Source organism: Carya illinoinensis, chromosome 5 (genome assembly GCF_018687715.1).
Source record: "Carya illinoinensis cultivar Pawnee chromosome 5, C.illinoinensisPawnee_v1, whole genome shotgun sequence".
NCBI lineage: Eukaryota > Viridiplantae > Streptophyta > Magnoliopsida > Fagales > Juglandaceae > Carya > Carya illinoinensis.
The window spans coordinates 14,240,998-14,264,186 of NC_056756.1; the positions used below are offsets into that span (position 1 = coordinate 14,240,998).

At 34.9% G+C, this 23,189-nt stretch overlaps 3 protein-coding genes across 4 annotated transcripts; all 3 read left to right on the forward strand.

Annotated features, from left to right (window-relative positions):
- Window positions 1–4,051: 4,051 nt before the first annotated feature.
- On the forward strand, window positions 4,052–8,430 carry LOC122308823 (transcription elongation factor SPT4 homolog 2). Of its 2 annotated transcripts, XM_043122073.1 has the most exons (5): window positions 4,052–4,138; window positions 4,258–4,352; window positions 5,019–5,074; window positions 6,146–6,207; window positions 8,380–8,430. In XM_043122073.1, the coding sequence occupies exons 1-5, from the start codon at window positions 4,052–4,054 to the stop codon at window positions 8,428–8,430; spliced, it is 351 nt and encodes a 116-aa protein (XP_042978007.1). The 2 variants fall into 2 exon arrangements, with proteins under 2 accessions (XP_042978007.1, XP_042978006.1); XM_043122072.1 differs by lacking the exon at window positions 5,019–5,074 and having other exon boundaries at window positions 4,258–4,410; window positions 6,124–6,207.
- Window positions 8,431–10,416: 1,986 nt separating this feature from the next.
- Window positions 10,417–13,683, forward strand: LOC122309658 (cytochrome b5). Its single transcript, XM_043123200.1, has 3 exons — window positions 10,417–10,689; window positions 12,942–13,008; window positions 13,148–13,683. Exons 1-3 carry the CDS (start codon window positions 10,603–10,605, stop codon window positions 13,393–13,395), a joined length of 402 nt encoding a protein of 133 aa, XP_042979134.1. The 5' UTR covers window positions 10,417–10,602; the 3' UTR covers window positions 13,396–13,683.
- Window positions 13,684–21,194: 7,511 nt separating this feature from the next.
- LOC122309661 (peptidyl-prolyl cis-trans isomerase E) lies at window positions 21,195–23,070 on the forward strand. The gene is made up of 2 exons (XM_043123203.1): window positions 21,195–21,605; window positions 22,674–23,070. The coding sequence occupies exons 1-2, from the start codon at window positions 21,302–21,304 to the stop codon at window positions 22,886–22,888; spliced, it is 519 nt and encodes a 172-aa protein (XP_042979137.1). The 5' UTR covers window positions 21,195–21,301; the 3' UTR covers window positions 22,889–23,070.
- Window positions 23,071–23,189: the final 119 nt, after the last annotated feature.

Consider the following 23,189-nt stretch of genomic DNA (forward strand, 5'->3'; position numbering starts at 1 on the left):
TGTATAGATTTGATGTTAGAGAATTTTTGTGATCCCAGACATTTTTCTATTATTGATGAAACTATAAAGAAGGCAAGGAAGATAACGAAATTCATTTATAACCATGCTTGGGTTTTGGCTTTGATGAGAAAGGACTTCACCAAAGGTCATGATTTATGTCGCCCTGCAGTCACAAGGTTTGCTACAAATTTTTTAAGTATCCAATGCTTTCTGTTGTTTAAGAAAGAGCTTTGACAAATGTTCACTTGTGATAAGTGGATTGTATCAAGTTATTCTAAAAACAACATAGGGAAGGAGATAGCTGTGATTGTTCTAGAAGATAGAGAGTTTTGGGCTCAATGTCAGTTTATTGTAACAATCAGCGAGCCTTTGGTTCGAGTACTATGACTTGTCGATGGGGATGAGAAGCCTGCAATGGGATACTTGTATAATGCAATGGAGAAAGCCAAAGAGAATATAAAAGCAAGATTGAAGAACAAAATTTCTGCATTTATGCCATTCATCAGGGTCATTGATGCTAGGTGGGATAAGCAACTTCATAGTCCATTACATGCAGCAGGTTGTCTTCTTAATCCTGGAATTTACTTTAACCCTTGCTTTAAAAGTAAAAATGATGTTTCTAGAGGATTTATGACTTGCGTTGTAAAGATGGAACCTGATATTGATAAGCAAGATGAGATCATTTAACAAATTGACATGTATAAGAATGAACATGGTGATTTTGGACAACCTATAGCAATACGCCAGCGTGAAAATAGTAATCCAGGTAACCTCAATATCCTTTTTTAAATAGTGTGAATCTATATTTTAATTCTTTTATTTAATTTTAAGTAATAATTTATAATTGCACTTTTGTTGTAATTGCATGGTGGGGTACTTTTGGAAATGAGTTTCTAGCTCTTCAAACGTTTGCAATCTGCATATTAAGTCAATGTTGTAGTGCAACTGGCTGTGAAAGAAATTGGAGTATATGTGAATTTATTCATTCAAAGAAGAGGAATAGATTAGAACATAAACGTTTGAATGATTTAGTATTTGTTCGTTATAACTTGAAACTCCGTGAGAGGTAAACTTTTTCAAAAATAATGTTTTTAATTGTTGAAAAATATGTAATATTTTCACTTACGTGTGACTTTTATTTTGGCAGAAACATAAAGAGGGGAAGAGATGCTTTGGATCCAATCAATCATGAGAATATTGACTTGATGGAGGAATGGGTAGGTGAAGAATCAGAACTTATTGATGGAGAAGATTTGGATTTGGGAAGTATTGAGGAGCTATTAGCCTCACAAAATTTGGAAGAAGGTGTTAATGTTGGCTTTGATATTGATGATGATGGTGGTGACAATGACATTGACGAAAATATTTTGAGTAGCTTTGCTAATGTTGATCCTTTTTGTCTTATTGATGAAAATGAATGATTACAATTGGATTGAGAACATATGATATTTTATTTAGTTTTATAAATGTGTGTTTAAGACTTGTATTCACTATGGAGAAATATTATTAAGTTATCAGGTATGTATACTTTTAAGAATTGTATTGATTTTATTTTGAAATATAGTTATTATATATAATTTATTTATATAATATCTATCTCGAAACGGTACACCGAAACGTACCGGTACCGAAATATTCCGTTCTAGTGCCTCAACTGGAATGGTCACCGGAACGCATTTTAAAACTTTGCATAATATTTCAAAAAAGCTTGGTTTCATAATCTGTTTTATATTGAGAAATCAATTAAAATAGATCCTTTTCAAATTGCTTTAGATTATTTTTCCCGAGGTTTCCATTGGATCCTAGAAAACCTAGCCAAAAACCTCTCTTTTTACCTTTAAATCTTGGTTCACACCGATTCCATATCTATTAAACCTATTTATTGTAAAGTTGACTCTTCAAAAATCATCTTTCACAATTGTTTTCTTGTTTCTGTTATAACGGAAGAAGAATGGGAAACCCACCCTTAAACTTCTAAAACAATTAAGGATACCAATACTCAGTATAATTATTATGATTATATTGAGGCCTGGTTAAGGTTTCCTTTGTTTCAAACCCCCAATATGCAGCACTCTTAGTTCTTCAACTTTGACAAGAAGTGCAAAAACAGCTTTCCTTTATGATTCCAGAAATGGTAGCATTTCTTTGGCCTCATTACTGATATTTTCCCTGATAATTTTCAACAGTCTATCAGGCATTTTATTATTTCCTTTGCACCCAAGATTAAAGGCGAGATGCCAAACTCCCTCCCTTAATTTATTTCTGTGCCAGATATAAGACCCCTTAGATCTGTAAATGGCAATATACAAAAAATAATGATATATTGGTTCGTCAATATTTTGTCAAATGGTGGATAAATTTTCTCACACAAATGACATTATTTCTCATGTTTCAAAAGATTTTCCTCTTACAGTTCCTAATCTTAAGAACAAAGAGGAGTTCCCTTCCCCTTCATAGGTTTCAACACAAGCTTTGATTACATATCCAACCATTCCAGGTTCAAGTGATCAAGCTTCAGATTCTCAGAGTTCTTCATCCAAGCAGAAGAAGAAATCATCTTCAGCTAAAAAGAAGAATTCAATTGGTTCACAAGATTCAACTTCTTCAAAGAAAAAGTCTCCCTTAGACAAATTGAAGAAGAAAGATTTAATCAAACTGTTGAAAAAAATCTATTAAGGATGAAAACAATAGTGATTATTCAACTAAAGAATCAGAGGTCTCTTCAACAAACTTTGATCCTTACAACAATATTTTCGGACATGACTCTGAATATTATCCCCCTCGCCTGGGAGATGATTGAGTAATGCACAACTGTTTACAACACTGAAGACTGAAAAGACTCCAACGCTGTCAGTTTTCATCTTTCGACCAGGACTCAGCTTTTGAGAGGCAGAAAGATGGTTTGTTTTACTTACAGCTTACTTTCGACACGAGAAGACAAAATGCTTTCGAAAGAATGATTTCACTTTCAAAGGAAGAAGACAAAACTACTTTCGGCGAAAGAAAGGTTTCTGAGAGTTGAATAGTAAAAAGTCACTATTCACTTTCATTATTCACCACTGTTTATCCCGTGATTCATGGGATTTTACTATTTCTAAAAGCAATTTTTTCACTTATAAAAGGACGCTTAGTTTCATTTGGGAGGCAGAACTTTTCTATCCGAACCAACCTTCATCAATAATTGATTCCAACTCCCAATTTACTTCAAGCTTATAATTCTTTTTCCTTCTCCCCTTTTTCTTGATTTCAAGCTTGTAAGTCTTATTTAAAGTTTAATTTCATTAATAATATTTGAAAGTTTTGGTTCTTTAACTTTTCATTTCATATTATGGCATTACATGCATTGGAAGTCTAAGACTCCACATATTCTGCTCATATTTAATTCTTGCCATTAATCTCTGAATTCTTTTTCTTTCATTTCTTTCCGATCTTCACTTGATTCCACTTTTATAGTATCAGAGCCATTTTCTAGTTCTGATTGCTAATTGCTGTTCCTTATCGTTTTATTATTTTTTTGCTTTTTAAAAAAAAAAAATTATAGAGTTTGCAATTTCCATGTATTGGGTTAAAACATGTAATTAGCATTTAAAGAAATTCCATTAGCACCCAATACATGTACATTGTACTCAGCATCCGTGAGAGAGGTGATCGGGCTTGATCTTTAAATATATAAAATATTTGAGTAAAATACTTTTTGAAAAGTGAATGAGTAAAATATATAAATGTAAATATATAAAAAAAGAGTGGAAGGAGAGAGAATGAATGAGTAAAATATATTTTAGAGAATAAATAATAGATCTTTAAATATGTATAAATACTATTTATAATTATGTAAATATTTAAAAATGTATAATCTTATATAAATAAATTTAAGCTCATATTATATAAATATCACTTTGCGACTTTGCACTTGCATATGCATGTACCAATGTGATGCTCTTAGAAAAAAACTAATGTTAAAAAGGAGCCGATAAAAGTTCAAAGTCTGTACTACCTAGTCATCATCAACTTCGTTTATCAACTGCCAAAAACATTGGAGTAGTATATCATAATGGGAAGCGCTGCGGCACAGATCCCGACGAGCTTCGGTCATGAACTGAGGGCTTGCCTTCGTTGTCGTCTCGTCAAAACCTACGATCAGGTGCAATCCTTTCCCTAAAAGATCAGTGTTAGGGCTCGATAGGTTCTCTTCTTCGAGTTTAATTGTTAACATTGATTTGTGTTTTTTTTTTCCACCTTATTTTGAAAAATATTACACAATTTAGGGAGTCAGGGTGCGAGAATTGTCCGTTCTTCAAGATGGACGAGGATCACGAACGTATCGTTGATATCACTACTCCTAATTTCATTGGGTATGCATCTTTTTTTAATTTTTATCATAACTCAACTGTTGGTGATCTTAATGTTACTGTGATGTTTATTACTCCCTCAAGGTGAAAGAGTGCAAAGATCTTGTTTTGTTTTTGTTGTTTTAAGTTATTTATTTTGTTTTCTTTTACTTCTTGTGCTTAAAACCTTTGCCCAACTCACTCCAATGCAACCCATTTGGATGCTTCCCTTGGATTTGACGTATCTGTAAACTAAAAACTTGTACTTTGAGTTGAAAAAAGAACTTTTCCCATTGTATATTTGCTCACTTTTCTTATCTGGGATATAGCAGGAACCAATTTTGTGCATCTTATGATATCCTTATATATTATTCTTATGCATGACTGAAATGTCAATTATCTGAGTATCATTGGGTTCCCTAGGCTAGTGTTTCTGGACAAGGATTCTGTCCATGTCACTTGAAATGGATGGTATTCATATGGTTGAGCATATGAGGTGTTGGTCGTTTCAATTATCATCGGAATCACTTTGAGAAATATAATGATCATAATTCCTCATATTTCCAACTAAATAAATACTATTTACTTCGCAAGGATCCTATTCAAATCTTTCCTGGGCTTGCTGGTTTTTAAATTCACTTTTCCTTTTGCCTATTTTGATCCTTTTTTTTTCCATTGAGATTCTTGCAGTATAATTTCGGTCATGGATCCAAGTAGAAGTTGGGCTGCTCGGTGGTTGCGAATTGGTATGATAAACACCTTTTTTTTTTTTTTTTTGTGTTAGACATCTTCCTATACATGTTTTCACCTCCATCTTTTTTCTTGTTCTCTCTCTCTTTTTGGCTCTAGCTAAATCTTAGCATCTACATAATAATTCCTTAGATCTCTTTTTTTCCACTATTTGGAATTGTTCTGATTGGCAAACACTTGTTATATGCAACTGCAAGCCAAAGTTTCCCTGTAGGTTCATTTCTTAAAAGAGCTAGTAGATTGCCATAGTGTTTGTCAATGTTCATGTTTTTTTTTTTAACTACAATGAAATATCTCTTATTAATAAAAGAAAAAAAATCATATTCTAATGGTCTTGTAATTATAGGATTATGTATTGTTATTGGCATTTCAAGATTTTTAAGGAAGTTAAGTAATCGATTTGATGTAGGAATATTTGAGTGAGCTATACAGGTGCCTTTCTGATAAGAGCATGCAGCTTTGAAACTATACTGAGATTGTTCAGGGCTAATGTTATATTAGTTTGATAACACATAGGGGCATGTTATGGAGGTACATTACAGTTGCCACAGTTTACTGGTATCATGGCAACCCACAATTATAATGCACAAATTTGTCAATCCAGAAGTTTCATTCTTTTTCTTTCTTTGTTACAACTTATTTAAAAGGAAAAATCTAATATAATTTTTTCTATCTTGCTTCAATTATGATACATTTGTTCACAATTATGCTCTAGTTTTGGAAGTTTTGACTAAGACTACATTATCGCATCCTAGCTTCTAATAGAATTAACTATATTAGTTGAATATATACCTCCCACATCAATCATTCCATGTTCTGGGGAGAGTGGTACAATATGCTCTTGTGCCCAGCCTGCATGTCACAATGATCTATATTCTAGGCATACTTTTTCTCTGCTGATAGCAATGCTTCTTCCTAAACAAAGTCGAATGTTATCTAGATCTGGTACTAAGACTTTTTTTTAATGTTTTTAGGTTCATATAGAGTTATGCACTTAAAAAAATCTAAGTTTGCAAGAACTGGTCTTTGTAATTTTGAGTTTGAGTTTCCCCAAAAACTTTTTGCAGGAAGATTTGTCCCTGGTTGTTACACTCTTGCAGTCTCAGAGGCACTTCCAGAGGACTTACAGGTTTCTGTGTGTGTGTGTGTGTGTGTGTGTGTGTTCTCTACATTAAATTAAATTCACATGTGCTTTATTTTATATAGGAAAGGACTTGTGTTACTTTGAAGTATCTCTTTCCTCAAATTAACTCAAAGCATGATCGGCAGTCTTGCATGCTAATCTTGCAATCCATTCATCCATCCAAATTGTTTGATAGACATTTCCATTCTAATGTCATACGAACATTGCAAATTATGTACTAGAAAAAAAAAGAACCAAGGAAATGGTCATGTGATGCAAATTAGTTAGATATATACTCGGCCATTAACTCATATGGTTAGCAACATGGGTGTGTTGTTAATGGTAATTTTATGCAACAAGGCTTCCATCAAGTTCTCGGAGACAAATAAATCAACTAGCCATGTTGCACATGCTAGTTGCAAGCCGCAGGTATTAACAAGAGTCAAGACCAAATGTTGAAACTAGAACAGTCCTTGTGACTTGCCATAATTATAGACCCCATGCTAATAAGAAGCCTGTTGGCCTTGATAGTATAAGCATGGTTGCACATATATTCCTTATTTGTTGACCCATGGCTTATACTACATTTGTTATGGTATTGTCCCAGGAAATCTTTTTTTTGATAGGTAATAAGTAAGCTTTATTAAAATAAAGATGGGCATAGCCCAGGTACACTGGAGGTATACATGAGCATACACCTATTTAAGAACTAGAAATAGAAACAAGAAAATCATGGAAGCTTAGGCCATTAAAATCTAATGCAATGGCCCACAGAAATAAAGTCTTCCAGAAGAAACTCCGAAACTCTTCTGAGGATTGTTCATGATTCTCGAAAAGTCTCTCGTTTCTTTCTTTCCAAATACACCAACAAATACAGATTGGAGCCATCCTCCACAAAGCTGCAATTTGCGGAGTCCCGGAGATTCCTCTCCAGCTTGCTATAAGCTACACCACCCGACCTGGCATTACCCATGCTAATCCCATTCTGTTGAAGAAGTAGTTCCATATCTCACTTGCGAACTTACAATATAGGAGTATGTGGTCCACTGTCTCACCATTGTTTCTACACAAACAGCACCAGTCCACAATTGTTTTCACCATTAATGTTCATGGACTCAATGGCATTGAATCTCCTATGCGCATTAGCCACTCGGTGAAAAAATTGTGTACACTTATCCTCCTCCCTTAGCCACAAAGCCCTTGACTTTTGCCTCCACGATATTTCTTCCATTAAAGTCAGTCTTTCTAATTCAGCAATTACTTGAACTTTACTGTTATTCCCCTCCCCTACACCCTCCAAGATTTGTAACTCTTGAACCAAGTTCTTTTTCTGAGAGGTTACATCACCAAATACCTGTTCATTCCATATCTTCAAATCCTTCTTCAAATCTTTCAGCTTTTCCACCAATATCTTGCTCGGATTGCCATCGAAGGAATATGAACTCCACCATTGCCTAATCAAATCCACAAACCCCTCTACTTTTAGCCACATATTCTCAAACTTAAAAGGCCTTCTACCCCCTTGTATGCCACCACCATCTAGCATTATGGGAAAATGATCCGAACATAACCTTAGGAATCTTTTCTGACTTAAGTCGGGGTATTGTAATTCCCACGAAGGGGAAAGTATAAATCTGTCCCAGGAAATCTAGTTGTTGAGCTTCATGTCTTGATCATTTTTCTTCATTTGTTTACATTGATTTTGTGTAATATTTGCTGAAGCAAATTAGTGGGATATATGCTTGTAATGCATTGAGAGCTAAGTATGCTTTCACATTCTTATTCATTTGTCTTTGGGATAGTGGTTTGGGTTGAAATCCCAATCCGGTTCTGGACTTCTGGTTGTGTTGGTTTGGGTGGAATTTGGTCACCCCAGGGACAAAATGTAGCCCATACTACTGAATGAGTAGCTACGGTAACTCTGTTAAAATTTCAGTTGACACGCATTTGAAAAGTTTATTTTTATTTTTTATTTGTTTATTTATTGAGCGCTCTGGAAAACTAGTTATTTTCGTAGAGATAAAAGGGAGCTTGTAGATATTGTGGAATTAACTCGTCAAAATCTTATGCTTGTTTGTCCCATTACTTATATTCCTAACGTTTTACGCATTGAATTTTCATTTGAACTTGTAACTTGGAATCTTTTCCATTAATCATTCTGTTGGATTGTTTTTGCAGAATTTATGTGAAGACGAGCGTGTGCAATATGTACCACCAAAACGCGTATGAATATCGTTGCAAGTACCTGAAATTTGAATGCTTTATAATGCAAGCAGTTGATGCTTGAAACCTTCTGTAGAAAGATGACATTGAAAAAAGGATTTTATGCCCTCTTTTTTAAACTAAATACTGATGAAATTTCAATTATGCTCCAAGCCTCCAAAGAAAACGGAAGTTGGTGGGACCGTCCTTACTCCCTTCAACCCCTTCGCCTTCTGAAAGAGGTGGCTCGTCCCATAGCAAGTGGGGTGGGACCTGGGTGAGAGGAAAAACCCACTCACTCTATCACTGAATCTCTTTTCCGCTGCTGAGCGATGGTTGATCTTATCTCAACCTATTCCATCGGAGTTCTTCTCTTTTCACTTTCTTCACTCCACCTAGGGCTACTACCTGCCGACAAGTAGCCGCCCTCCCTGTCCCTAGTAACCCACCTGAGCAGGATGGTTATCTATTCCCCACCCTTTTAGAGGGGCAAGGTAGGCAGATAAGCCTGAAATCCTGTTTGGTTTGATCAAAGATGCTATAGCCTAATTAGGAGACTAAGGCCTAGTTTGTTTTCGGAGATGAGATGAAATGAGTTGAGATAAGTTAAATAAAATATTATTAGAATAAATAAAATATTATTAGTATATATTATTTTTATATTAGAATTTTAAAAAGTTGTATTGGGATTTGAAAAAGTTGTATTGGGATTTTATTTTGCATGAGGATTTGAAAAAATTGTAATGATTAAGATAAGATGAGATGAGATGAAAGTTTTGTGAAAACGAACAAGGCCGAGTTAGTTTGGGTACTAGAGTATTACAAAAATATCATTACTATTTATTATTTTTTACTTATTTTTCATTACTTTTTATTACTATTTAATATTTTATTATTACTTATTTTATTATTTTTTCATTAATATTCATAAAATATCTAAGATCACTTCACTACTTAAACACAACTTAAAATTGAAGAGCGGTAGAGTGATGGCTCAGCCCTATTCCAAGTCACATTTCTGATCAATTGAGCAACAGTTTTGAAGTAGGAAAAGGAGGGGGGAGGTATTTAGACTGATTGACAGGGAGTGAAGAAGGAGGAGAATTAATCAAATAAGTTGAGAACCGTGTTAAAATGAAGATGGAGATATGTTATTCATCATTTTACATCAAATATTTTACATATTTTAATATTATTTTTATTAAACTAATTGAATTGTTCTACTTATCATCTATATATCACATATTTATTATAGAAAAAATGAAAAAAAAATTAAAATAAATAGTGTGTGGGATGATAAGTATAATTATTTTAATGGAAAAAGATAAGACAATCGTGAGATAGTTTTTAATTTGATTAATACTGGATATAGTTATTTTGAAAAAAAAATAAAATTTATTATTAAAAAATAATTTTTCTCATGTTTTAAATTTGCTCACTCTTTTAAAAGGAGTATGAGAGATTTTGACGTTTTGAGATTGTAAATATTATTTCTATTCTATATTTAGTTCTATTTATTAGTAAAAATATCTTTGTTTTAAAATATAGGTGGGTAAAAGTTAAAATATGGTGAAAAATATTGTATGTTTATCATTTTTTTATCATGCAAGTCTAATGTATTTTCTTTAAAAAAAATAGTAGGATATATTATTAAAAATGTAATATAAATCTCATATTTATCCTTTAATATTTGAAAAGAGAGTATAATTTGATATTTTAAATTATTATTATGGTGTCCTAACTATTAACTAATAGCGTACTGCTAGGCTATTTAAATTTTGTTTCCTTTTCTTTTATTTTTTTCAACATCTTTAATCATTAAAAATAATTAAAAAAATACATAATTTTATTGATTGTCATTTTTTTAATTATTATATAAAAGAGATTAAAAAAATAAATAAAATAATCGATTGATAATTTGGGCGGTAAATTTGAAAGGCTTTAATAGCATTTTCTTAACTAATAATACGTCCGTACTGTAGTCTGCTAGTTCTAGGTCTAATTAAAATTTAAATGGGTGGTAGGCCCAGCTTGAGGAACAGTGACATCAACTTCAACGCGAGCTAGGGTTGCTTGGTCTTTCCCGATCATCTGTGACTCCGGCTTTTATGTACAGCGGCTAAAGCAGAGGAAGAGACAGAGACAGAATTACTCGGCCCCAAAATATCTCTTGGGCAGTTGGGCGGTAGTTAACCAGAGATGCCGACTCTTACCAAGCTGTATACAATGCAAGAAGCCTCCCAACACAACTCCAAAGAAGATTGTTGGGTCGTCATCGATGGAAAGGTACGCTTCTATATAAACATATGTATATATAACTATAGATATATATATCTATCTTTCTTTCCTATGTAATTTTTGTTTGCCTTTTCGCTGTGTTTTTATTTCTTTATATTCGTTCAGTTTTACCATTGGTTCTGTATCTTCGATGGATGAGCTAGTGGGCGTTTTCTCTTCGAAGCAATTTGATCATCTTAACGTACCATTTGGGGTCCTTTTTTTCCATTTATTTGTGCCTTTTTGGGGGTATGCAGAGCTTTCTTCTGAGATCTGTTCTGCTGTTTAGTTTTAATCCTCGGTTACAACTTGTTGTATAAGTTTGTTACCGTCGTTTTTTAAGTGCAAATCTTTAGTGGGTTTTGTTTATGATAAATCCCAATAGCCTAAAATTTCTTTGTAAGTATTGTAGGATTCCAATAACCTAAAATTTCTGTATAAATGTGTTAGTAGTGCCTGCCTTATAAACCCCTAGGGGATGGCTCAAATGTTTTAAGGCATTGGGCTTGGGTATACTCCCTCCAAGTCTAAGGTTCAAATCTCCTTGGTTGTAAACAATATCTAGTGGTCATTTTCCCTTGAATTACTGAGGTATACTTGCGGAAAACTCTTTGTCGAGAGCCTGTGCACTCCCGAGATTAGTCGGGATGTTGTTTCTAGACACCTAGTGCCAATTTAAAAAAAAAGAAAAAAAAGAAAAAAAGTAGTGCCTGCTTTATAATTTTTTTTTTTACTACAAAATAGATACAATTGATGAAGGGTTTTGAGAGTAAAAGTATATTATTGCATAATTTATTTCTCTGCCTTTATTCTTGGTCTAAATGTATTGTACCTATATTTGTATACTTTAGCTTTGCGTGATGTAGATAAGGAGCGGGAAGGTTATTTGGGAATTGTGGACTCTGTTTTGATTTTTCCATGGTAGGTCGGATATGCTGAGAGCAGTGATTAATCTATTGGCGTGTTGGAAAGGATTTCTGATAGTTGTTGTAATGGTTAAATTTGGAAGGATATTAATGTGTATGATATGGTGTCTTTGGAGAGAAAGGAATGCGGGCTTTTTGGAGAGATGTGAGTCACCATTAGCGATGCTGAATATTTTTTTTCTCCTTGAAGTCTCTCTATGATTAGATGGCATCTACCAGTGCATTCTCTTTTCCAACCATGTCACCCTTTTATCTTTTGAACTTCAGTGGCTAGTTTTTGCTTTTGGATTCTTCTCTTCTATACGTCCCATATATAAGGGTAGCACTCATTTCTGGGATTTTTTATGCTATTTTTTTATTCTCGGAAAAAGGGAGCAATCTTCTCATTTTATTTTGATTTGTCACATGTTTGCTTCAGGCCTTTGACTCAGCATGTACCTGGAGTAAATGAAAAATGCATTTCCATTACTTTTTTCCCTGGGTATCTTGATAGCATTAGGATATACCTTAATGCCAGGATTGCAAATAGTCAGGCCTGGGCTGAGTATGAATTTGCTCAAGTTGACATGACACAGTGGGTTGTTAGGGCTGTATATGTTATTTGAATTTATATCTAAATTTAAGTATGCTTGAAAGTGCTTCCAGAAACAACTTTTGTTACATTGTGTTGTACTTCATGATACCATAAGTGACCCAAGGAGTCTTGGAGTTGTGGATATGGTAAACTTTTTACTTATTGCACATCTTTGAACTCCTTAATTATCTATCTTTGGTGATGGAGAAGTTACAAGGCTCAAATGGCAAGGGTCTTGGTCTTGGGAGAATGCTCCCCCTCAAGTCCAAGGCTAGAATACTTGGATGCAAACAATTTCTGGGGGCCACGTTCCATAATTGAAAGCCGACGATTTACCTGGTCCGTGTGATTTGAGCGCATTACATAAGTCTGGTGTTTAACCGGCTAAAAGACGTGTTGTGTTTACATGATCTCAGGTTCCTTGCATAAAAAATATGATAAAATGACGACTTTCTTTTTTCAATTTAACTAGATGCCTTATTTTCATCTCTAGAATTGTGTTGCAGTTTATCTAGTGCTTTGTTCAAACAAGATCTAAGTTTTATGGGTGGGCCACATCTTTTAATACATGTTGTCTGCTCTCAGCAGCAAATAAATCAACTGCTGGAGGATAGGTAGCCTCTACTCTGTAAAGTTAGGTCGCCGAAAGGTGTCCCTTATCTCATACTTTTAAATGGCCATTCAATGCATGTTGTCTTGCTTCGACTCTCCTCTCTCTCCCTCTCTCGTATTCATTTATAATGTTTCTTTTATCGTTCCAGGTATATGATGTATCATCTTATTTGGATGAGCACCCTGGCGGGGATGATGTAGTCCTTGCAGCAACTGGTAAATTTTCTTGTGCTCCCGCTCCCTAATGGATTATATGTGATGACTTGTCTGGATCATGTAATATTCAAATTTTAAAACTACCACTATAATTGTGATGAAATTCTTGATATGTCTTGTTGCTTTGATTTCATTCAAGGGAAAGATGCAACGGACGATTTTGAAGATGCCGGGCATAGCGAAAGTGCAAAGGAGCTCATGGAGACCTTTTGCATAGGTGAGCTTGACACATCCTCCCCGGTCATTCCAGAACTTGAAATTTCTTCCAAGAAGCAAACAGATTATGCTCAGAAACTCGTGGGATTGACAAAGCAATATTGGGTTGTTCCTGTAGCCGTTGTCGGTATCTCTGTGGTGCTTGGTTTCTTGCACTTGCGTAAGAAGTAATGCAACAGAGTCGTTCACTTCCTGGTTGCTGAAAGAAATTGTCACACAAGTTTTGAATTCTTGTACTTGCGTAAGAAGTAATGCAACACAGTCGTTCACTTCCTGGCTGCTGAAAGAAATTGTCACGCAAGCTTTGAATAATTGGTAATGATAGCAATGAAAAGAACCGTCCAATCGTTATTTACTTTTGTCTTCCTCTAAAACTTCTATATTGGAATGGAAACATGAGTGTTAGATTGGCATACTGATTCGGATGATCAATTGATGCGCATATTCTGTTTCCTATAATCGTGAGTATTGTTTTTGGAATTCCATTTGAAATGAAAAGAAGATAAGGTCTGGGTTTGAATGAAGGTCTTCTCTGATTGCTGACCAAATTGGATGGTCTAATCAAAGTTTTAAAATTTGTTCGGCCAGGCTAGAATTTTTCGTACTGAAATAGTAGTCAGTACAAGATATGGTTATTTTTGTACCGGCTTAAATTTCGGCTGTTTTGGTCCATTCCGGTCCATTTGATATTTTTTAAAATAAATTAAATATTGATGATTGTTATAAAACTATCGAAAGGAGAGAGAGAGATATAGCTCAGAGAAGTTTTGAAATTTATTAATTTCTTAAAGAATTCAACGATATATATAGGCGTACAAAGAGGACTATGCTAGCTTACTATACTAGTACTATGCTAGCACTATGCACTATGCATATGTCGGCCAACTCACTATGCTAGTATTGTGCTAGCACTATGCACTATGCATATGTCGGCCAACTCACTATGCTAGCATTATGCACTATGCATTTGATGGCTAGTTCAAGGTGGTTATACAATTTATTTTACAGCAATGTTATTTTACAACACTCCCCCTTTGGATGACCACATATAATGAATATGCCTCGTTAAAACCTTGCCAAGGAAAAACCCTGTAGGAAAAAACCAATGACGAAAGAAAAAGAGTACAATATTCATGTGTACCGTAAAATACTTTAAGATTGCCTCATTAAAACCTTGCAAAGGAAAACCCAGTGGGAAAAAACCTTAGCGAAGGAAAAATAGTACAATCAGTATAAGTTTTCAAGACATTACTCCCCCTGAAAAGTGCATGATAAAAGGTCTTCAAGTCTCCGCATTCCAATATTCTGCACAATCTTCTTAAATGTTGCAGTTGGTAATGTTTTTGTGAATAAATCTGCTAGATTATCACTTGATCGTATCTACTTGATTTTAATTTCACCTTTCTCTTAAAGTTTATGAGTATAAAAGAATTTAGGTGAAATATGTTTGGTTCTATCACTTTTGATATATCCTCCTCTAATTTGAGTAATATAAGCAGCATTATCTTCGTATAAAGTTATTGGACTATCATTAATCACTGGAAGGCCACACTTTTCTTGAATATGTTGGATCATTGATCTTAGCCAAATACATTCTCGATTTGCTTCATGAATTGCAATGATCTCTGAGTGATTTGAAGAGGTAGCAGATAGTGTTTGTTTGACAGATCTCCATAATATAGCAGAATTTCCATAAGTAAATACATATCCACTTTGAAATCTACCTTTATGTGGATCTGAAAGATAACCTGCATCTGCATATCCAACTAATTGTGGACTTGAACCATGTTGATAAAATAATCCCATATCAACCGTACCTCGAAGGTATCGAAGGATATGTTTAATGCCATTCCAATGTCTTCGAGTTGGTGCGGAACTATATCTTGCAAGTAAATTAACTGAAAATGCAATATCAGGCCGAGTGCAATTTGCAAGATACATCAGGGCTCCAATTGCACTGAGATAAGGTATTTCAGAACCAAGATTTTCTTCATTGTCTTCACAAGGAGAAATGGATCCTTCTGCACATCAAGTGATCGAACAACCATTGGAGTACTTAGGGGATGAGCTTTGTCCATGTAAAAGTGTTTCAAGACTTTCCCTGTATAATTTGACTGATGAATAAGAATTCCATTTGGCAAATGCTCGAGCTGCAGGCCGAGACAAAATTGTTTTGCCAAGATCCTTCATTTCAAATTCATTCTTTAAATATGTAGCGGTTCTTCTGATCTCTTCAGGAGTTCCAACAAGATTTAGATCATCAACATAAACCGCAATAATAACAAATCCGGAGTCTGATTTCTTAATAAAAACACATGGGCATATTGGATTATTCTCAAATCCTTCTTTCAATAGATATTCGCTAAGGCGTTTATACCACATGCGTCCAGATTGCTTTAACCCATATAAAGATCTTTGAAGCTTAATAGAATACACACTTCTGGATGTACTCAGATTAGAAACTTCAGGCATTTTATATCTTTCAGGGATTTTCATATATATGTCATGATCTAATGATCCATATAAATATGCAGTGACCACATCCATCAATTACATATTCAATCTTTTTATAACTGCCAAACTGATTAAATATCTGAATGTGATTGCATCCATAACAGGAGAGTATGTTTCCTCATAATCAATCCCCGGTTTCTGCAGGAAACCTTGTGCAACAAGTCGTGCTTTATATCGCACAATTTCATTGCTTTCATTACGCTTACGTATAAATACCTATTTATATCCAACGGGCATTACACCCTTTGGTGTTTGTATAATTGGTCCAAAGACCTCTCGCTTTGCTAACGAGTTTAATTCAGCTTCAATAGCTGATTTCCATTTTGGCCAGTCATCTCTAAGTCGACATTCTTCGATAGTTCTTGGCTCAATTTTTTCATTACTTCTGGTAATGTCAAAAGCCATTTTATATGAAAATATGTTGTCGACAACAATTTTATTTCTATTCAAAATTTCTCCTGTACTCATGAAATGTATCGAGATCTCGTTATTTTCAGGTACCTGTCCCTCTTCAAGGGAAGACATTTCATGAAATACCTCTTCAGGAGGTTCTTTCTCAAGAGATTTACTCTCTTCAGGAGCATTAATTACTCTTATGGCCTGTATTGGTATGGACTCTTCAGGAGTACCAAATTCATTTTGTATTTTCCTCTTCCGAGGAATTTTGTCCTTAGCACCAATAGGCCGTCCATGCTTCAGGCGTATCTTAGACTCGCCTATTGCTATTTTGGCAACTTGTCCTTTAGGGACTACAATCCTTGCTGGAACATTAACAGCAGGAATATATGATTTTACCACACCTTTAGTGTCAGTAAATACATCCGGTAATTGGTTTGCAACACTTTGCAAATGAATAATTTTTTGAACCTCTAGATTACATTCTTTTGTACGATGATCAAATTGGGAAAGAGCTTTATTTTTCAAAGTAATTTCCTGTCGTGCTTTAGGCACCGACTTCTCATTACCCAATGTTGGAAAAATGGATTCGTCAAAATGACAACCCTCAAAACGTGCCTTAAACATATCCCCTGTTAGAGGCTCAAGGTATCTGATAATAGATGGAGAATCAAACCCAACATATATCCCAAGTCTACGTTGAGGGCCCATCTTTGTACATTGTGGAGGTGCAATTGGAACATATACAGTACATCCAAAAATACGAATATGAGAAATATTTGGTTGCTGACCAAATGCAAGCTGTAATGGTGAATATTTGTGATATGCTAATGGTCTAACTCGAATTAATGATGCTGCATAAATTATAGCATGTCCCCAAGCAGAAATAGGAAGATTTGATTTCATGAGTAAAGGTCTAGCGATTAGCTGAAGCCTTTTAATCAATGATTCAGTTAAACCATTTTGAGTGTGTGTGTGGGCAACTGGATGTTCAACATCTATTCCTATTGACATGCAATAATTATCAAAAGTTTGAGATGTAAATTCTCCTACATTATCCAATCGAATAGTTTTAATTGGATAGTCGGGGAATTGTGCTCGTAGCTTAATTATTTGTGCAAGAAGTTTAGCAAATGCAGCATTTCTAGTGGAAAGTAGACAAATATGTGACATCGACTTGATGCATCAATTAAAACCATAAAATATCTGAACGGTCCACTTGATGGTTGAATAGGCCCACATATATCTCCATGAATCCTTTGTAAAAAAGATGGAGATTCAAAAACAACCTTTGAGATAGATGGTTTGATAATCAATTTACTTTGAGAACATGCAGAGCATGGATATTTATTGGGTAAGATAATCTTCTGATTCTTTAGGGGATGCCCATACGAATTATCAATTATTCGTCTCATTATTATTGATCCTGGATGTCCAAGGCGATCATGCCAAGTCATAAATATTTTGGGATCAATGAACTTCTGGTGCATTACAACATGTGATTCAATTGTTCTCATTTCTGTATAATACAATCCAGATGAGAGGGCAGACATTTTTTCTAATAAGAGCTTCTGGCTCGAAATTATTTTAGTAATGAGAAGATGCTCTTTCTTGTCTTCGTTATTGGTTTCAATATGACAACTATTACGACGTATATCTTTAAAACTCAATAAATTTCTTCTGGATTGTGAAGAAAATAGAGCATCATCAATACAAAATTTGGTGCCATTAGGTAACACAATATAAGCTCTTCCAGAGCCTTCAATTAGATTCGATGAACCGGAAATGGTATGAACATAGGCTTTACTCAATGTTAGATTTTGAAAATATTTTTTATCCTTAAGAATTGTGTGAGTTGTAGCACTGTCAGCCAGACATACATCTTTATTATTCATCTCGGTGATAGAAAGTTCATCAATAAGACTTATGATTATACAAAATATATAAAACTTTCATTACTACAAAACATTGTAGAATAAAAATATTTTACAATAATATGAAGGAAATACATTAATTAAAAAGGAACACTTCCATGATTAACTCTACCACTAGAATCCTCAAAGAAATTAGAAACATCAAGGCTTGTAATATCTTCTCCATCTATAGAATATAAAGCATATGATGGTTCAGCAAAATTTGTTTCAAATTTCTTTGTTTTTTCTTTTATAGAAGATTGGTATAAGTCAACCAGGTGCTTAGCTGTACGACAGGTACGAGACCAATGTCCAATCATACCACATCTATGGCATCCATCTTCATATTTCTTTACAAATTTATTTTGAGGACTTTTGCCCTTCTCTGAGTTGAACCACTTCTGGTGGTATGGTGTATATCTATTATTTTCCCTTTTAGTGTGGTCACTTTTAGGACCTCCACTTCTATAGTTTTTCTTACCACGTCCACGCCCCCTTTTTCTTTGAAAAGATGCACCATTCGCTTCTGGGAATGATGTAAATCTAGTACCATTCACTTCAGGGAATGATATAGATCCAGTAGGACGTGACTGGTGATTCCTTAATAAAAACTCATTATTTTGCTCAACTAATAGAAGACAAGATATAAGTTCAGAATATTTCTTGAACTTTTGCTCTCGATATTGTTGCTGTAGGAGCACATTCGAGGCATGAAAAGTAGTATATGTCTTCTCTAACAAGTCATCATCAGTGACTTTTTCACCACATAATTTCAATAGCGAGCTAATTTTAAAGAGTGCAGAGTTATACTCACTAACACTCTTGAAGTCTTGCAACCTCAGGTGCATCCAATCATGACGAGCTTTTGGGAGGATTATAGTTTTCTGGTGTTCATATCTCTCCCTTAAATCATTCCACAAAATAAGTGGATCTTTCACCGTTAGATACTCAGTTTTTAATTCTTCATGAAGATGGTGCCGAAAGAAAATCATTGCCTTAGCACGGTCCTGCAGGGACCCTTGATTTCCTTCTTTAATTGTATCTCTCAGGTTCATTGCATCCAGATGGATCTCAGCATCAAGGATCCAAAATAAATAATTTTTTCCAGAAATGTCAAGAGCAACGAATTCCAATTTTGTAAGATTTGACATTTTCTACATATATAAATCAGGAACATAAGTATGTTTAATATTTCATATTCATTTTGAAAACTATAAAAATATATTGAAAGACTTACTTGAAGTAGAGGATTACTAGATTCAAAATCGTCAGAACTTTCGTGCTGATAACGTGTTATAAAACTATCGAAAGGAGAGAGAGAGAGAGAGAGATAGAGTTCAGAGAAGTTATGAAACTTATGAATTTCTTAAAGAATTCAACGATATATATATAGGCGTACAAAGGGGACTATGCTAGCTTACTATGCTAGCACTATGCTAGCACTATGCATATGTCGGCTAACTCACTATGTTAGTACTATGCTAGCACTATGCACTATGCATATGTCGGTCAACTCACTATACTAGTACTGTGCTAGCACTGTGCACTATGCATTTGATGGCTAGTTCAAGGTGGTCATATAATTTATTTTACAATAATGTTATTTTACAACAATGATAGAATAATAATTTATGAAAAATGAATAGGTAAAGTGACGATGACATTAAGAGGAAAAGTTAATATAATTCATAAACTGGTATACAGGAACTCTACACTGGCGTACAAGATTTCCAGATTCTAACTTCGTACTAAAAAAATCTAAAGGCTTTAACACTTGAAGAATTCTTATGCTTTGGAAAAGTAAAAAAAGTAGAAAATAAAAATAAAATTTATTCTATAACTTGTAGATCATGATCTAATTGTGAAAACAAAAATAAAAAAGACTATAGCCCAGGAGGGGAAAGTTTTTGTAATAGAATATCGATGTTTTTCATTGATATTTTATCCATTGTTATGTTTTTTATTGCTTATTATTACACTGATATTATTATGAAATATAGTTTATATATATATAGAAAAATTTATTTATATAATGTTTATTCTGAAATAGTACATCGAAATATATCAATATCAAAATATTCCGTTCTAGTGCCTCAATTGAAATGGTCACCGAAATGAAATTCAAAATTTTAAATCTAATTCTAGCGAGAAATATGTATTAGGAGTCCTACTGCCTATATCTGCATGAGTTTCTTCATGAAATTATTTTAGATAGTGTTGACTTTACAGCAGTTTCAAAATTGTCTTTGTTTTTCATCGGACTATCTAGTCGGTTGATCTCGACTGATCTAATATGCAAGAGTACTACTCACTAGCGGACCTACTTTATCACTAACAAAATTTTTAAAAAATCCAAAATTTATCCTATTGGAGGATCCTAATGCAAAAAATCCTCATTACAAAATACCAATTCAGAAAACTCAAAGCAATGTTCCGAGGACAAGAATTGAGCCATAACAAAAAACTAAAAAGTTTAAAAGAACTCCATCAACAAATCTCACAACAAATATCACAAAATTCACAATAAAATCACTAAAAAAATTAAAAAAAACCCAATCAATAAACCTCAAATGAATCAGAGATGATAGAGTTTAAAATGACATAAATGGATGTAGAGAGAAAGAGGGATGGCAACAAAAGAAGAATCCCGTCAATAAATCTTAAATGGATCGATGGCATCGGGGGAGAGGGGAGAGGGGAAAGGGGGGGGGGGAAGGGGGTTAGAGCTATAGCTGTTTGGTGTATTAAACTAAATAACATCATTTCATATATATTTTTTCAAAACTGTAGATATAAAATGATACTGTTTAAATCAATTAAGTGAAACGGTATCGTTTTATATTAGAAATATATACATATATATATTATATCGACCGATTTGACTGTTTGAATTTGGTTTCAAATTAGAACTGAACCAATCGACGTCGGTTCTAGCTATTTTCTACCGTTGACATACCAATTCTCTCCCGATTTCAGCTGATCCCTGACTTTGACGGCCGGTCATCGTCGGCCACGGTCGGTAAAAAACCTTTTAACAGGGGCTTCACGTAGGCCCAAAATACATTTAGCCCAAATGTACTGTGGGGGTGTGGATGTATGTTTCAGATCCATATATTATTAATTTTAGAAATCCATATATTAATATTATTTTCTCGATTCACCCACAATTCCTGCTTCTGCTTCGCTAGTAATTAATGTCGTTCTGGTTGTAAGCACGACAGGGAAAGAAACAAGGTACGAGGAGAGGCAATTGAATGGCGCAACAAGCAGTCCAGAAGAACACGGTGTACGTTGGAGGGCTGGCGGAGGAGGTGAACGAGTCCATCCTCCACGCCGCCTTCATACCTTTTGGGGACATCAAGGACGTCAAGACCCCGCTCGACCAGGCCACCCAGAAGCACCGCTCCTTCGGCTTCGTTACTTTCTTGGAGAAGGACGACGCCGCCGCCGCCATGGACAACATGGACGGCGCTGAGCTCTATGGCCGTGTCCTCACCGTCAACTACGCCCTCCCCGAGCGCATCAAGGGTGGCGAGCAAGGCTGGGCCGCTCACCCCAGTACGTCCTTCCCTTCCCTTTTCTTCTCCTTTTCCATTCCTTCTCTTTCGTTAATACTGATCTGTTTGGGATGGTTTTCTTCATTTTGTTTATTAATCGACTTCGGCCTTCAGTGTTTGTAACGCTATTCTTGCAATTCGTAACTCTGGGTTTAGGGTTTTTAGGATTCTATATACCTTTTAGTTAAATAGCTGATAATTTTCAACAGCTTAAACTTGTACTAACTTTTCATTGAGAATGAAACCATTACTATTCACAACCGCAACATGTATCAACAATTGTTTGTTGAATAAATGCCTGATCGCGAAACTTCCTTTGAATTTTCCTTTGACGCCCTAAAATTCTGGCAGCCAAAATTTTTGAGTAGATTTGCAATGATTGACTCAACGAGTTCAAAGCGTTTCCATGCTACATTCACTCCCTCAATGCCATGAATTGGATTCCCTAATTTCGGATACAGTCTTATGTTAAACCTGCAAGACATGCGAGGATTGCTTCCAGAACTGCTACATTTTATTTTTAATAGGTAGAACTGCTACATAAGATTTCTAGATACCCTGATGAAATTTAATTAGTTCTGAACAATTTGTATGTTAGACTCTAGATGCGGTAAGCAACTCTTGTTAGTGTTGGGGAGTTTCATCTTAACGATGGAAAACAGAATAGAATTGAAAGAAAATAGAAAAGTATGATATCTTTATTTTTTGTGTTCGAGTGTGTTTCCTAACGACTGAACAACCTCTCTAAGATGGGGTCAGATCACATATAATAAAACAGAGTAATTACTGTGAATTTCTCTTTTTGTTCTTTAAGACTCATGGACATTCTCAATCCAGAGAGCTTCAAAGTGTAGACTGACATGATAAGCGACAACTCCGAGACACCTGTTCCATTGTTTGAGGATAGTTAGACCCGATCTTTATTTTGTCGGATGTCAAATGATATGTGCTACTATTTGGTCCTGTGTGGGGTCGATGGTTGTAATACAGCATTGATGGTAAAGCCCCTGAAATAAATTTTTGCTCGTTTGATTGATTCTGTTTTTTTTTTTTTTCTTTAATATTTTAGTTTGGGCGGATGCGGACACATGGTTTGAAAGGCAGCAGCAAGAAGAAGAAATGCAGCGTATTCAGGCAGAGAATCGGGCTACAATGGAGGCTGCAGAGGACTTGCATCGAAAGAAACTGGCCCAAGAGCGAGAAGGGGAAAAGGAAGACGAAATAGAGATCAAAGATGATCCCATGGCTAGGGCTGAAGCCGAGGTTTTGGAACAGAACAATTAGTTCTCAGCTACCAAAACCCGCATTTGATGAGGGAAATGCTTAAAGTCTTACTTTTTCTTGTTTACATCATATCTCTGTAATCTGTCACAGCCTCGATGTGGAACATTGCGTCTGGAATGAATACTTCCATTCATGCAGATGAGCACTTGCTTCTTTGATAAAGCTGGTGGTTTTCATTTTCAGCTTAGCGTTTGATCTTAGATCATGTGGTTTTCCCAGGCAGTGTCGCAAAAAAGCTGAAAACTGAGCAACTTTGCTAGGTACCAGGCAGATAATTAGATATCCAAATTGACCAGTAAAT

Excerpts from the sequence above, each read along its gene's own strand:
- LOC122309661 (XM_043123203.1), top strand. The coding sequence starts at position 21,302 with ATGGCGCAACAAGCAGTCCAGAAGAACACGGTGTACGTTGGAGGGCTG. Across the intron at positions 21,606-22,673 it reads AGGCTGGGCCGCTCACCCCA|TTTGGGCGGATGCGGACACA; the intron begins GTACGTCCTTCC and ends TTAATATTTTAG.
- LOC122308823 (XM_043122072.1), top strand. The coding sequence starts at position 4,052 with ATGGGAAGCGCTGCGGCACAGATCCCGACGAGCTTCGGTCATGAACTG. Across the intron at positions 4,139-4,257 it reads GTCTCGTCAAAACCTACGAT|CAATTTAGGGAGTCAGGGTG; the intron begins CAGGTGCAATCC and ends AAAAATATTACA. Across the intron at positions 6,208-8,379 it reads CACTTCCAGAGGACTTACAG|AATTTATGTGAAGACGAGCG; the intron begins GTTTCTGTGTGT and ends TTGTTTTTGCAG.
- LOC122309658 (XM_043123200.1), top strand. The coding sequence starts at position 10,603 with ATGCCGACTCTTACCAAGCTGTATACAATGCAAGAAGCCTCCCAACAC. Across the intron at positions 10,690-12,941 it reads GGGTCGTCATCGATGGAAAG|GTATATGATGTATCATCTTA; the intron begins GTACGCTTCTAT and ends TTATCGTTCCAG. Across the intron at positions 13,009-13,147 it reads TGTAGTCCTTGCAGCAACTG|GGAAAGATGCAACGGACGAT; the intron begins GTAAATTTTCTT and ends ATTTCATTCAAG.